The 16,875-nt window shown below is 40.7% G+C and overlaps 1 protein-coding gene across 3 annotated transcripts in view; it reads right to left on the reverse strand.

Annotated features, from left to right (window-relative positions):
• SYT17 (synaptotagmin 17) overlaps positions 1 to 16,875 on the reverse strand; it is a 310,050-nt gene that overhangs the window by 222,787 nt on the left and 70,388 nt on the right. For all 3 annotated transcript variants that reach the window (XM_077448940.1, XM_077448941.1, XM_077448942.1), the window contains exons 4-5: positions 14,210 to 14,358; positions 6,052 to 6,671 (exon numbers count right to left, since the gene is read on the reverse strand). In XM_077448940.1, coding sequence (XP_077305066.1) covers positions 6,052 to 6,671; positions 14,210 to 14,358 — 769 coding nt within the window. The remainder of the gene's footprint in view (positions 1 to 6,051; positions 6,672 to 14,209; positions 14,359 to 16,875) is intronic.

Genomic DNA, 16,875 nt, shown 5'->3' on the forward strand with positions numbered 1-16,875 from the left:
CTTTTGGCTCGTCCTTGCTTCCGAGCATGCGTGTTTGTATGGCAGAACATGGAAAAAGGATGGCCGCTCTCCAAAATAATGCCTTTATTGAATAAAGCTTAATCCATACATCAATTAGAGACACGGGTCCAGATGATACTGACGCGTTTCACACCGTTAAAGGCACTTAATCATAGCTTGCGTGTTTGTACTTTGGACTTTTGTCCGATTGACTTGTGTACACAGGGTCGGAAAATCCGACAACAGACATTTGTCTGCGGAAAATTTTAAAACCTGCCATTCAACATTTGTCTGCGGAAAATCTGACAATTGTCCAATGGAGCGTACAAACGGTCGGATTTTCCTCCAACAGCCTGTCATCATACAATTCCCATCTGAAAATCTGATCGTGTGTACGAGGCTTTAATATACAGCATTATCACTCTGCTTTGTGAATGGCATTGCCAAGTGAGGGGGGTGGGGACACAAAACCAAAAATGGTGTTCATCACAGATGTCCTTCCAACTCAATGAGGAGGCGGAAGTGCAGATCCCTTCAATACGCATTAGGAGCTCTCAACAGGGTATAGAAAGCACCTGAAGTAGTTAAAGAATGACATTGTTTATGTATTAAAGATTGAATAAAAAATGTTGCTGTGCCTGGAATTTGGCTTTAAAAGGTTAGTACACCTTTTCATAAAATTGAAAAGGTGAACTAACATCGTACAACCAATGTAGTTGTCTGGGGATTTGGAATCCCAGCTTTTTTCTCCCCATTCTCCATGTAGCTCTTCCAGCATGGACCAGAGCAATTCTGATTGATCAGCGCTGAAACAGAGCATCGCACTGATCTGTCCCGGAAGTCTTGCACAGAGAAGAGGGAGAAGAGCGGGGATTTTGAATCCCTAAACCACTGCACTGACTGTGTTGGCACTTATAGCCCAGCACCTACAGAAGTAAGTACAGTGGGGACCCCAGGGGGTGGGGAGCCAGTATGGTGTTAGTTTACCTTTTCTTTCTACACAAAACTTAAATTGTACTGTTTGATCCGTTGGGGAGTATTTCCACATATGCTGCCAAATTTGGATATCATCTACTTTGTATTTGTTACATCTCCCCATTCATATAGCATAGCTTAACCACTTCAGCCCCGGAAGGATTTACCCCCTTCCTGACCAGAGCACTTTTTGAGATTCGGCACTGCGTCACTTTAACTGACAATTGCGCGGTCGTATAATGTTGTACCCAAACAAAATTGATGTCTTTTTTTTCCCCACAAATAAAAAAATAGAGCTTTCTTTTGGTGGTATTTTATCACCTCTACGGTTTTTATTTTTTGCGCTATAAACAAAAAAAGAGTGTACATTTTGAAAAAAAAAGCATTATTTTCTACTTTTTGCTATAATAAATATCCCCAAAAATATATTTAAAAAAAACATTTTATTTCCTCAGTTTAGGCCAATGCGTATTCTTCGACATATTTTTGGCAAAAAAAATTAAAAATTGCAATAAGAGTTTATTGATTGGTTTTCGCAAAAGTTATAGCGTCCACAAAATAGGGGATAGATTTATGGCCTTTTTATGAATCTTTTTTTTTACTAGTAATGGCAGCGATCAGCGATTTTTTTTTATTGTGACTGCAACATTATGGTGGACACATCAGACAATTCTGACACATTTTTGGCACCATTGGCATTAATTCGGAGACTTTATTGTCGTGATGACGGGGTGCCTGGACTGATATCCGTGACATCAGCAGAGAGCAGACTTCAGCCCGCTGAAAATGAGTCACAGGAGTGAAAAACAAGCTTTGGCTGGACTTCTCCTTTAACCATATGCCGACCAGCGCACGACAATATACGTCGGGACAATGGCACGGCTGGGCAAATGGGCGTACAGGTACATCCCCTTTAAATAGTGCCATTGTGAGCGCGCGCACCTGCCGCGTACTCCGTGACTGTGCCCACGGGTCCCGCGGACTCGATGTCCACCAGGGGTCCGAGATCATGTAATGGCACGGTAGAACAGGGAGATGTCTTTGTAACCAAAGCATTTCTCTGTTCTGTCTAGCAACATGACAGAGATCTACTGTTCCCTGTCATCGGGAGCAATGATCTCTGTCATGTTGTAGTGAGGCAATCCCACTCACAGTTAGAATCACTCCCTAGGACACACTTAACCCCTTGACCCCCCTAGTTTTTAACCCCTTCCCTGTCAGTGTCATTTACACAGTAATCAGTGCATATTTATAGCACTGATCGCTGTATAAATGACAATGGTCCCAAAATAGTGTCAAAAGTGTCTGAAAAGTGTCTGCCACAATGTCGCAGTCACAATAAAAATTGCAGATCGCCGCCATTACTAATAAAAAAATAATTAATAATAAAAATTCTATAAATCTATACCCTATATATTTTTGGGGATATTTATTATAGCAAAAAGTTAAAAATATTGCTTTTTTTAAAAAAATGTTTTCTTTTTTTTGTTTATAGCGCAAAAAATAAAAAGTGCAGAGGTGATCAAATACCACCAAAAGAAAGCTCTATTTGTGGGAAAAAAAGGTTGTCAATTTTGTTTGGATGCAACGTCACACGGCCGTGCAGTTATCAGTTAAATCGACGCAGTGCCGTATTGCAAAAAGTGCTCTGGTCAGGAAGGTGGTAAATCCTTCCGGGGCTGAAGTGGCTAAGTGTCACATGTGGTGCTCTATCAATGCTTATTTCAGTATCTACTAGTACTCTTTTGACCAAAACTACCAAATTTTTATATTTTTGTTTCTAAAAACCCACTGATTCTTTTACACCTGATTAGTAAAAAAAAAAAATTAGTTTACACCAAATTTAGCAAATTACCTAAGTGTTATGTTCTTTTTGAGTGCAAAGGGGAATTTGAATATATATGGTGTCTAATGCTGCCATACGTGACTCAAACTGTGCCAAGGACTAATGAAAATTGTCCTTTTTAATAATACTTAATGCCTTCAGGCTCTGCTGCTCTCATTCTCAGATCTGAACAGGAAGGTCATTTATTTTCTGCAGAAGATAAATTCATGGTATCCATAAAATCCTGCAAGAACACTAAATGCTAATCCGTATCACATGAAAATCTGATATTTTTGTTCAATATTGTATAGTTAAACAATCATTTCAATCTTCAAATCTTCAAATATACAGTATGTCCAGCCACAATGTTCAATCTCAGCTTTGGATACAGCGGAGAAGGATTACAATGTTGTGATTTTCCACTATAAAATAAAAAATTCCCATAACTTGCTTCTAGAGCCATTCCATCAGACAGACAGTGCTTTAGCAAAGTAGGAAAAGGTTAGAACCCCTGTGTGCTTTTTATTTCTATTGATGTCTATGTTGCAGATTTTACCTCACTTCCTGTCTAGTGAAACAATTGTCAACAGGACAGAGAGAAGAGAGAAATCTCTCTAATGCCCCATACATACAATCGGCCAGCAAAAGACCGATGAGACCTTTCCAACGGAAAATGTGACAGTGTGTATGGTCCATTGGAATTTAGCTGGCCGAATTCTCGCCAGCAAAAATTTGAGAGCATGTTCTCAATTTTCCCGACAGAAAAACTTTCTGTTAGAATTTCCGATTGTGTGTATGCAATTCCGACATGCAAAGATTCACGCATGCTCAGATTCAACTACGAGATGAAAGCTATTGGCTACTGGGTATTGAACTTCCTTTTTCTAGTCCCGTCGTACGTGTTGTACGTCGTCGCATTCTTGACGGTCAGATTTTGGTGTGACCGCGTGTATGCAAGACAGTTTGAGTGATATCCTGTCAGAATTCCGTCAGGAAAACCATCAGAGCTTTTTCCGACCAAAATTCTGATCGTGTGTACATGGCATTACAGAGCCCTAAAAAGCAGTGAAACCCTGACAGGTCTTTTCCCTAGCCCTACTCTATCAAAAACTTAAAGTGTAAGTTCACTTTTACAGACAAAATGAAAAGGTTAACTAACCCCCTACAGCTTCTCCATCCCCAGTCCCTGCCGTACTTTCCCCTGTGGATGATGAGCAATCACTGCCCACGTAGCCGGTGCAGCAGTCCAGAGATTTGAAATCCCGACTCTTCTTTATCTTCTTTCTGCAAGGCTTCCGGGATGTATCAGAGTGATTCTGACCAGTTAGTGATGTCAAAGAGCATGGTTCTAATTTGTCTCAGAAGCCCTGTAGAGAGAAGGGGGAGAAGAGTGGGGATTTTAAATCAATGGACCACTGCACAGGCTGCGGGGGCACTGACAGCTCATTGCCCAAGGAGATAAGTATAGTGGGGATCAGGTTGGGGAGGCTGTAAAGTGTTAGTTCATCTTTTCATTTTTTCTGAAAAGGTAAACTAACTCTTCAAAAAAGTTTCAGCTGGACATACACTTTAACCTCCTTAGTGGTATTCCCGAGTGTGGCTCGGGGTGAATTTTCAGTACCAAAAGCAGTAACCCTGAGCCACACTCAGGGATTGCATTGCAGGATCCAGGCAAAGTTACTTACCTTGTCCTCTGGATTCTGTGATGTCTCCCCGCTGTGTGTGCGGGCCGTGTCTCCGCTCGATCTGTCACAGCGTGAGCTCCATTCCCTGTGAGTGTTGCGACGCACGGGGATGGAGCACTGTGCCAAATTCAAAAAGTTAAAAACACACAATACACACAGTACACTGTAATTCTACAGATTACATTACTGTATCACATTATTTCACATCCTTAGTGGTTTCTCCAGTGCCCTGCATGCAGTTTTATATTATAAATACTGTTCTTTCTGCCTGGAAACTGGAGATTGTCCATAGCAACCAAAAAGCGTCCCTTTACATCAAGTGGTTTTAGACGATGATAAATTAGAATCACTTGCAGAATTGACAATGTCAATGACATGGAACAAGTAGGCCGATTGTACTTGTTTTAGTGTGTACCAGAGGGTCAGCAATACAGCTGCAAACAATCATTTGCAAAATAAGTTCATGTTTCTTTCAAGTTTTCCTTTATATTAAAACAGAACTGTGACCTGAAGACAAAAAATTTTGAGCGGGAAAGTTTTTCTTTTTCTTACAGAAGAAACATACTGTGGGGTTGATTTACTAAAGGCAAATCCACTCTGCACTGCAAGTGCACTTAAAAGAACACTGAAACTGCACTTGTAAGTGCTGTCGCTGTAGATCTAAAGAGAAGATCTGAAATAAGGGGAAGCTCTGCTGATTTTATCATCCAATCATGTGCAAGCTAAAATGCTGTTTTTTATTTTCCTTGCATGTCCCCCTCAGATCTACAGCGACTGCACTGCCAAGTGCACTGGCAGTGCACTTGTAGTGCAAAGTGGATTTTCCTTTAGTAAACAACCCCCTATGTCTCTACTGCAATAAAGGCTTCTTACCTTTCTCCTTGCATTATTTTTTACGCATTCAAACCTCAGTGTGTTTCTCAGTTCTGCCATCTGCTGGGTGACAGGATGAATTAAAGCGAAGTTCCACCCAAAAGTGGAACTTCCACTTTAAGCACTCCTCGCCCCCTTACATGCCACATTTGGCATGTCATTTTTTTGGGGGGGGAGTGGGGGGCTTTGTTAGGAGGGGGACTTCCTGTCCCACACGTGACAGGTCCCAGGAGATCGCCTGTCCACTCCGGGAGCAAAGCACGACTCGTGCATGCTCCATGTGTGCCCAGCCGTGAAGCCAAAAGCTGTCACAGCCAGGTGCCCAGAGTGGCAATGGAGGCACCGGTGGAGCGGAGCGACACTCCATTCGGCCGCATTGCTGGACCAAGGAACAGGTAAGTGTCTGTTTACTAAAAGTCACCAGCTGCACAGAAAAAGCCTGGAACTCCACTTTAACTCCTGTGTGCATGATTCACTTTATTCTGTATGAAGAAAAAAGCATCCGGTCTGGAGAGAAAATAGCTTAACAACATTCAATTTCCCACCATTTGTATAGAACCAATGTATGTGCAATTTACTTGATAAATGTAAAAGGCCTGATAAAGGTATCTTGAAAGTATTGCATTCTGTCATTCAGTCTATTTGTTTTTTGTAATATATACAAATATATGTAAATAGAAAAAAAAATCCTACCTGAGAGCTCGGTATGATGGCCTTCCACCAGTGTCCTCCTTTTACAAGGTCAACTTCACTTAGTGGCATTGATACTTTCCCAATAACACAGTGCCTAGAAAACTTGTCAAAATCCACCACAGTTAAAAGCAATGTTCTTCTTTGGGCTTCTAAAAATGGGATTTCAAAAGTATATCGTTCCTCGTATACTGGGTTCTGGGTCTTACGTTTGACACCAGTTTGCTTAGAGTTCTTCTGATCTGGCAATAGACATATCTTCACGTATGGGTTTGAATGAGCCATGTCTTGTCTAGAGCCATCGTAAGATATTGGAGGTGGCAAGTCTCTGGCCTCAATCACCCTGACAGTCAGATAATTGTGCAGAAGGTCATATTGAGTACTAAAATGCAGCATACCTAATTGATACTTGGTTAAAATTTCATTATCAGTTAATGAGTCTACATCATCATTGCTGGAATCAACGGGATATAAATGAGGTTCAAATTTCCTAAAATAGTCTTCAGGGGTGTATATTTTCCTCAGTACTGTTGGTTGTACAATCTCTTTTTTAGCTCCAAATGCACCAAACTCAATTGGTTTTATATCAATTAATGGAGAACTGGGTCTTCTAGATTCTAAACCTAGGGAAAAATATGTAATTGTAACAAAATTATTGCAATACAAGGAACAAAATAGAACATTAAAAAAAAATCCACACGAACAGCTAAATACAATTTAAATAAATATACAGTATGTTAACAGCGACAAAGGATATGCAATTAGCTGTTCTTGCAATTTACACACATCTGTCACACTATACAGTCAGGAAGATCACGCTTAAGCCCCATACACATGGGACAAATATCAGGACAAGGGGCGGTTCAAAAAACACGGCGGACATTCGGCCTGCGTGTATGTCAGTCTGTCTGACAGAAGCTGGCCGTCTGGCTGGCTTCTGTCGGATGTGTATTCTGGAAAACCAGCAGGTGCCCAACTCCCGAGCAGCGCTCTCAGCCAATAGCAGAGAGCGCTGATTGGGGTATTCTGGCAGAGGGGGCCGCATGGGGAGATTGCTGAACTAGCCTTGCATGGTTATTACCCCAGTAACCCAGCAGGTTGCACAAAAAAAAAACCAGTAGTGTGTACCCGGCTTTACAATTTCAGGTTCACATTTAATACTTGCATCACCTCTTTGCTATCTTATCCAAGAATGAAAATGTATTGTCCAATAAGTCAGCTATTGGTAGAATTAGCAGAGGGGAGATATACTGTATGTATGAGTCTTCATTGCCGAACCAAGAAAAATGTTTGTCACCTGCCTGCCTGATTCTGCCGTTACAGTGGGTATAGAAATGAATCACCCCTCTTTAAAATAATCACATTTTGTTGCTTTTCAGCCTGAAATGAAGACAAACACAGGTTTTGTTTTATCCAGCTGTACTAACATCCAAGTGAAAGATATAAAACCAACATGTCAGGAAAAAAAAACGTGGTAATTTTTGCTGTGTGCTATGGGTCATTTAAGGGTGTTAGAAGGTAAACCTTCTTCCCATTGACAACTTTCTGGCAGAGGGAAGGAGATTTTCCTCAAGAATTTGACAGTATTTTACCTCATCCATTTTTCTTTCTGTACTGTACGACTGGTGTTATTTGGATGGTAAGCTGGGTTGGATTTCCACAGACAATTTTTTAGTCTCATCTGACCATAACACCTTTTTCCATGTGGCCTCTAAATCTTCACGGTGCGTTTTGGCTCAGTTGTGATGACATGTGGCCTCTTTTGAGGAGTGGCTTTCTTGCAACCCTCCCATACAAACCACATTTGTGGAGAATATATTACCGTATTTTTCGCTCCATAAGGCGCACCTGACCATAAGACGCACCTAGGTTTTAGAGGTTGAAAACAAGAAAAAAAAAATATTCTGAACCAAATGGTGTGCTAAAATATTTTCCAGTGCCCATGAAATGCAGAGTGACCATTACCATAGAAAGTATTGGTAGGGTATTGGCAGGGTATCTCAGAGTATTGGCAGGGTATGGCAGAGTATTGGCAGGGTATTGCAGAGTATTGGTAGGGTATGACAGAGTATTGGCAGGGTATGACAGAGTGTTGGCAGGGTATGGCAGAGTATTGGCAGGGTATTGCAGAGTATTGGCAGAATATGGCAGAGTATTGCAGAGTATTGGCAGGGTATTGCAGAGTATTGGCAGGGTATTGCAGAGTATTGGCAGGGTATGGCAGAGTATTGCAGAGTATTGGCAGGGTATGGAGGGATGGCTGTGACTGCACTTGTCACAGAACAGCACTATGAGCACTACAGATGCAGCCCACAGCGCTACTGTCATCCGATCTCTCCCCTCCACTGTACAGATCTGTACACAGAGGAGAGAGAGGAACCGGCGTCATCAAGATGACGGTTTATTTACATGTGATCGCTCTGTCATTTGACGGAACGATCACTTTGCAAACGGCGGGTGCACCGGGATGGCAGCCTTTCCAGAGCTAGGCATGTCCTAAGGCCAAGGCGCGTTCCGGATCTCAGCGGGGAGCGGTGCCAAACGTATATTCGCACCATAAGACGCAGGAACATTTTCCCCATATTTCTAGGGGGAAAAAGTGTGTCTTATAGTCCAAAAAATACGGTATATTGTTGTCACATGCACACAATGACCACTCTTTCTCATAAATTCCTGCAACTGCTTCAAAGTAGCTGTAGGCCTCTTGGTGGCCTCTCTGACCATATTTCTCCTGACTCTTTCATCCAGTTTGGAGCAAAGTCCTGATCCAGGGAGGGTCTGTGTTGTACCAAATACCTTCCACTTCTTAATAATAGACTTCACTGTGCTTGTAGACATTGATAAACTCTTTGAAATTGTTTTGTATCCATCTCCTGATTTGTGCCTGCCCACAACTTTATCCTGGAGATCCCGTGACAGTACCTTGCCACCCATAGTTGATTGTTTGCTTCAATTGCACTACCAGGGACCAAAATGCTCCAGGAAAGCTCTTTTCCTGCACTGCTGAGCTAATCAAAATGACCATAGCTGATCAAAGTTGAAAGTCAAATGGCTTTGCATGACATTGAGAAGGTGATTAGCTACACCTGATTGAGTTTACAAGTCATTTTAGGAGATGATGATCCCTTTTCCAACTCAGTGATTCTGTTTTTGAATGTTTTACATTTTGTTCTGACCTGTTGGTGTTTTATCTTTCACTTGGATGTTATCAGTTGCACTAGTAAATACAGCTGGAAAAAACAAAAACTGTGTATGTCTTCATTTCAGGCTGCAAAGCAACAACATGTGATTATTTTGAAGGGATTGGTTCTATACCCACTGTAGGTATAAGCTACAAGAAGAGCTGAACAGAAATACAATCTATATTATAATCTATCTATATAGAAATATGTGCACTGAATGGAAATTTTGATGCCGAAACCCGAAAATGCACTTTAAATGACAGTTTAAAAAACATATTCCTATTTTTATATACAATTGTATTATATTCCACTTAATGAATTCATATCATCAATTTCAATTAATATGAATTTATTGTTGCCCATTATTGGCACCTTTAGTGCAAGAAAAGCTCAAGAAAAATGCAGTCTGCAGTCTCGGACCATCTCTTTTATCGTGTCCACAGTCTCTAACCATCTCTTGTATCATGTCTGCAGTCTCTGACCATCTCTTTCTTATATCATATCTTCAGTCTCCAGCCATCTCTTGTATCATTTCCTCAGTCTCTATCTCTTGTATCATGTTCGCAGTCTCTGACCATCTCTTGTATCATGTTTAGAGTTTCTGGCCACCTCTTTTATCATGTCCTCAGTTTCTAACCATCTCTTGTAGAATGTCCTCAGTCTCTAACCACCTCTTATATCATGTTCTCAGTCTCTAACCATCTTTTATATCATGTCCTCAGTCTCTAACCATCTCCTAAACCTTGTGGATAGCCTTCCTAGAGGAGTTGAAGCTGTTACAGCTGCAAAGGGTGGGCTCACTTCATATTGACTAAGACTGGGATTCCATTAAAGTTCCTGTGCATGTAAAGGCAGGTGTCCCAATACTTTTGGTAATATAGTGTATATTACTAAAGCTGACAATTTACCTTATTATTTCCTCTACTGACCCTGTTTGGGTGCTTGATAAAACCATCCCTGTCCTGCGACTTCCCTTTTGGATTGAGGGCAGCACAACAAATCTACAGTCATGTGGGATATCTTTCTGAAGAAGCTTATTGTGAAAAGCATTGAAGAAATCATTGACCAGCTTTATTAAATGATAATATCATAAAAGATACGTCATCTGTTGTGCAAATCCTGCATCAATAGATGAATTGTTTAACAACCTGTTGTTTGATGCGGGGGTGTTGATGGCCACCTAACCTCCTCCTTCCTCTTTATTTTATTGTGTCACATTTTAATCAGTGATACATTTCAAATTATTTTTGCTTTTGTTTTGTTGGCACCTTAAAAGCCCCACTCCAGATGAATTAGGTATTTTAAAAGTTAATTTCCAACTTGTTAGTTAGTCATGTATTGATATTATTCCACTTTATTAGATCAAATCATTAAAGCGGTAGTAAAAATCACTTTGTGATTTTTACCTACAAGTAAGCCTATAATAAGGCTTACCTGTGAGTAAAATGAATATCTCCTAATCGTGCACTATTTAGGAGATATTCACCCTGCATGCATCCAGGTAACTTGCCGGAACTTCAGAGCTTCGTGCCAAAACCAAAGGCTCCCGCCCGCGCATGCCCGGGAATTACATCATTGCGGCTCCAGCCAATCACACAGCCGGAGGATGCGAACCCGGAAGAAAGACCGGGAGAAGATGTCAGCCCTCTCAGCAGTGACCAGGCACCATGAGAGGGCTTCATTCTAAGGTAAGTATTCCATAATGTGCTGGTATGCGATGCATACCAGCACATTAAAGCGGTAGTAAACCCGCTGAATTTTTTTTTCTGACCTGCAAGAGAAAACGCATAATGAGCTAGTATGCACCGCATACTAGCTCATTATGAAATACTTACCTTATAACGAGGCCCCGATATCTCTGACGATCCACGGCGAGGGAACTGACATGTCCCCTCGGCCTGTCTTCCGGGTATCGCGGCTCTGGCGCCGTGAGTGGCCAAAGCCACGATATCGTCACTCCTGCGCATGCGCACGGGAGATTTCTTTCTAGCAAAGTCTGACGACAGCCGGACTTTAAGCCGAAAATCCCCTGTGCGCATTGCGAGGGGAATATCTCCTAAACCATACAGGTTTAGGAGATATTTTTTTTACCTACAGGTAAGCCTTATTATAAGCTTACATGTAGGTAAAAGTTAAAAAAACAGTATACGACCGCTAAAACAATTGCCTTACAGGTGTTTTTTTTTTGTTTTTTTTTGCCAGCTGTGGTTTACAACTGCTTTTAAGTAAAAGATAGAGGAACACTTGATTCCACTCCAGCTGTTTCAATGAAGTGGCAGCAATAAACAAATAGCGTTTACAAAACCACAAAAAAAAAAAAACTTAATTTACATTTTTTAGACCCCAGGAACATGCTAGCTCTACCTATGGCTTTGGCATTTTGCCATAGTGGAATAGAGGAAACATTTCGTTATCTGACCAGAATGCTTTTCTTGGGTGATTTTGGTGCACAGATTTGTAGTAGCTAGAGAACCAACTACATTGTATATAGTGTTTTTGTTTCTGTGCCTTTGTTACAATGGCTCCATCAATCTATAACTTCATCGCCGAGTGACTGATCACTACCATGCGCTAAAGGATCGCTAGCATTAGCAGCCAATCGTGCTATCTAATGCAGCTACTAGTGATCACGGAAGACCAGCAAGTTCTTGCTGCATAGGGAACTATTGTAGCTAGTAACCGCACCAACATAATTAAGTAGCTAAAGCTAAAAAAAAACATTTTTGGTTTATTTCTTGTGTAAAACTAAATCCCCTCATGGATATCACACATTTAGCTGCTGCTCCGTTCAATATAACTCTTCCTTTCATTCAGCCTGCATAGTGTGTAAATGCCAAGCGACTGGCACTGAGACTTGTAATTTCAGGATGTACATATCCTCATACAGAAAAAAGCTGTATTCTTTTCAGTTAATGCAAGGCTTTCTGTGATTGGAGAAGGGGCAGATGAACGTCATAATCTGTGTGTACAACAGCCAGAACTATAAGTCTCAGTGCTGACTTTTGGTGCTTGCGGTACTGTGGGGCTGAATAAAAGTAATGCCCTGTACACACGGTCGGAATTTCCGATGGAAAATGTGTGATCAGATCGTATGTGGGTTCCATCAGACTTTTTCTATCGGAATGTCCAACACACAAAGTTTGAGAGCAAGATCTAAAATTTTCCGACAACAAAATCCGATCGTTTAAATTCCGATCGTGTGTAGACAATTACGACTGACAACGTTTATGCTCAGAATAAATGAAGAGAACGCAGCTATTGGCTACTGGCCTGTTTATAGTGCCAATGTACATGTTGTACGTCACTACCCTCTGAACGATCGGATATTCCGTCAACTTTGTCCGACCGTGTGTATGCAAGACAAGTTTGGCACAAAATCAGTCGGAAAAAATCTGATGGATTTTGTTGTCAGAATGTCCGTGTGTATGGGACATAACAGTTTTATGAACAGCAGCTAAACATGATACAGCCTTCAGTAAAGGCAATTTATTCTTACATAGAAAATAGCCCGAAATCGTTTTTTCCCAAGAGTTTAGTGTAAACACAGATCACCTGAAAAACAAGCAGAGAAATCTGTAGCCACTATGAATTTCTGCTACAAAGTTGTTGATGCAATGTTGCCCTTAAGCCACCGTACATACGATCAGAATATCGTACAAAAAATACCGCTTTCGAAGAGATCGTTCGTTAGTACACAGCTGTCCTCTGAGACTTTCCTTAGGGACAAACATTAAAAAAATTCTCGTACGATACCAAATCGTACAATTTTTGTTTGATCAGTACAGTTTTCGTCCAAAAATACAATACACATACATTACATCACTTCCGAATTTTTTCCTGTCATACGAGAATTTTTGTAATTTTGTAACCTATTCGATATGGAGTCTAGCATGTAAAAAAAAAAAACAGACGATCGTTCGTCCGATAATCTCATCACGAATCCTAGGCTTTACTGTATGTCCTTATACTCAGAAGTATGTGTTCTTCTTGGAACGTCCTGTCATAGAAGCTTAGCTAAATTGATGGGTTTCTTTTTTTAGACATTACATTGACCTCTTTAGAACATTCAGAGCATCCTTGTCTACTTTTTCAAGCGTTCAGTCAGTGACACTGAAAAAATAAACTAAACGGGGGTTGAGACCCTAACTGTTGAAATCCAGGCAGATAAAAAGACACAAATTAATACACTGTGCTTCATTAATACATCATTAAATATGATGTTGTAAACATAAGCAGTGCACGTGTCTGATCGTGACTTGGTAAGAGGTATTGATAAATCTCTGCAGCCTGGGATCAAACAAAATGCTAGCTTCAACCTTGGTTCAGATGCAGATAAATGTCTACAGCAGCCTCTCTCAACCTTTTTAAGACAAAGGAAGCCTCAAAATAACTTCAAGGTCTCAGGGCACCACAGCTAATAAATATTTAATCTACAGCTCATGAGACCGCATGAACAGTATGTTTTATATAAGAATAAATAATAGAATAAGGAATATGGCATACCTGGAATTTGACACTCACGATTGCTCTATACTACTATATTATTTAATGAAATGATCAAATGATAATATTGGCCAGAAAAGAATAGGAATCCATTACCTTGGTGGTCAATGGAAGAGTCGTCACATTGATGATCAGTGAAAAGGAGGAAAAAAAAACGTACGTTGATGGTCATTGGGACAAGTTTCCCTTTGCACTGGTGGTTAAGGGAAAAAAATTCTCCTTACATTGGTGGTCAATGGGAAGACTGTCCCCTTACACATAGGTCATTGGTGTCAGCGGCAGCTCATTAGAGAGACACAAATTGCTAATTGCTCGAGGAACCCCTAGCAGCCTTTGAAGAAACCATACGGTTTCAGGGAACCCTTGTTAAGAAAGACTGAACTAGAGCTACCATGACCTCATAAACTATTTAATTTTCTATAGTCTAGGCATATGACCCTAGTTACTGTATATCAAAGAGTGTTAAGAATTCTTACTTGAAATGCGCCTGGTGAGGCTATATGTAGATCTGGATGTATCTGAAGATGATCTTCTTCTGTCTGGTGAGGTCTCCTGTGGCGTTGGAGGTGGCTCGCTTGTTGTATTGTCTGAATCTCCTTCCTTTTCATCACTGCGATTATTTATCCTATGTGCAAAATGATTATTAATTATCTGGATGGTACAAACATCAACAATACACAGAATGTAGGAGGTAATTGAGCAATTTTTTCTAATAGCTCTTTAGCATATATGGTAGTATATTTATGTGTTGAAAAGTTCTGACAGATTTAAAGAGAAATATAATATTTTGCTTCAAGTATGCCAACCTACCAACTAGAGAGAGGTTTTTAAAGAGTAATGACCTTTTTTTTTTGTACAGCATAGAACAGCTATGTTATAAAAAAAACAAAAATACATATTTATTGAGCTTTAAAGAGGAAGTAAACCCTGATGAGTTTACTTACTCTTTCATTCCCTGCAAAGGCAAAGCATAATGGACTACTATGCATCGCATAGTAGCCCATTATTTGTCACTTACCTGACACAGGAGCCAGCGAAGTCACCGCTGTCCCCTGTAGTCCGGCGCATCCATCTTCTCGGTGGGGTCTCGTAGCTCCGCCGCTGTCATTTGGCGAAGCCGCGATGACGTCACTCCCGCGCATGCGCACGGGAGCCGAGAGGCGCGCCATTGCACGGCATCTTCGTCATCGACGATGCCACACTCAGTGCACCTGCGCGGTGCCCGTCTTCGGGCAAATATCTCCTAAACCGTATAGGTTTGGGAGATATTTCTTGGACCTACAGGTAAGCCTTAATCTAGGCTTACCTGTAGGTCAAAGTGGTTTGTAAGGGTTTACAACCACTTTAAATGATCGGGTTCCAGATCATTTGTTGTATTTATCTAAAACTGCTGTTAAAGGGAAAGTTAAATGTATACAATTTTATTGTAGTTGGTTTTGTTTCTTTTGTTTTTTTCTGTTTTGTTTTGTGAAAACTCAATTTTATTGAATTTTAAACAGTGTAATAGTACAAAAAATTAATACTAGAGTATACCGTTTTTTCATTACCTACAAAAATTTGTATTTGATAATTAAACTTTTAATACATAACAAAAGGTTTTCAGAGCATTACAGCACAACACAGCATTTTCCTTTTGTCTGGTAGAAATCTGAGGCTTATGCCACATACACACAACCATTTTTGCTATCAGAATAAACTCTGACGGTCTTTCCAACAGAGTTCCAAAGAAGTTCCACTGAAATGGACTTGCCTACACATGATCACACCAAAGTCTGTTCGTTTAGAACGTGATGACCTACTACGGGACTAGAAAAAGGAAGTTCAATAGCCAGTAGCCAATAGCTGCCCTTGCGTTGATTTTGGTCCATGTTTATAAAAATTTATTTTTGACTATAATAAACAAAGAAACACACATTCCCTTTATATGTATTAAATAGATTATTATCAAAGATTCTCCACCGATTCCTACAGAGAACCCACTTCTCTAGTTCATCATCCCATACAGCTGAAGATAATCTAACTCCCTGCAAATCCAAATATTAGCCCTACAATCATGATTCACTTTCGGTAGGTTTCCAGCTTTCCTGTATGTGCAATGTGAATGTTGGTGAAACTAAAATCCCCTGCTTTTTAAAAAAAATAAGTTCACCTTTACAGAAAAATAAATTGTAATTCACACTTGCAAAAAGTGCATATATTATTTTTTCCAGTAGGAACATGGAAAGAATTGCACCCAACATCAGTAGATCACAAGTGCAATGTGGGCTCCTTTAGACATGTACTCAGTCTGTACTTCTGTACAGGCTTTCTGTTTGTAAGCCAGAGGACATGCCAATGGACTACGAGAGCGCTCATGGGCGCCTCTGCAGCTCATTTACACTACAAGTCCCTCTGATGCAGTGGCAGACCATACTTGTAGTTCGATCATTCAGAGAAAACTGTAAATTAATGACATGGCTGTGTGGGCAGAACCTTGTACAGCCACGCTCTTTTCAAAAAGTGTCAGGGAGAAGAACCCCCAACCACTGCCATGGAGAAAGGGAGATCAGGGGAGAAGCTGCCAGAGGTGGAACATGTAACATGTTCCAAAGGTGAACTTACCCATGTTACCCAGAACTACACTGAAACATTTTGAGAAAAACAGAGTGAAAGCCATTTAGGCTCTGTTCACACTAGTGTGATTTCAGATGCGTCTTGAGTCCCCCAAAATCACATGACAATGGAAATCGCACTGTTTTCAATGGTGCCTATTAACATAAATGCAACTCAGGACTGTGCAACTTTGGAAAAGGTTCCTGCAATAATTTGGTGTGATTCCAGCCTGATTTTGGCCCCATAAAAGATGCAAACCCCATCCATGTAGCATCCAAGTTGCACTACATAATGGCACTAAAAGTCAGATCAAAATCTGATCGCAGATAGGGCTTAGGATTCCCTGTGCATCTCGCAGTGCATTGTGGGGCGCTCGGCAGGTGAACATCCCTGGTGAACAGCGCCATGCAAATTCGAGTGTTTGCTGAATTGGCGAACAGGCGATGTGTGGGCCAAACTTTTGCTCGGCTCCAACATTTCACCCATCATAAGAAAAATATATATTATTGACTCCCTTGACTCCTTTGCTATTATTTTTCTGCTGATTTTT

Source organism: Lithobates pipiens, unplaced genomic scaffold, assembly GCF_037356315.1.
Source record: "Lithobates pipiens isolate NorthernLeopardFrog02 unplaced genomic scaffold, aLitPip1_a1.2 Scaffold_22, whole genome shotgun sequence".
NCBI classification, from domain to species: domain Eukaryota; kingdom Metazoa; phylum Chordata; class Amphibia; order Anura; family Ranidae; genus Lithobates; species Lithobates pipiens.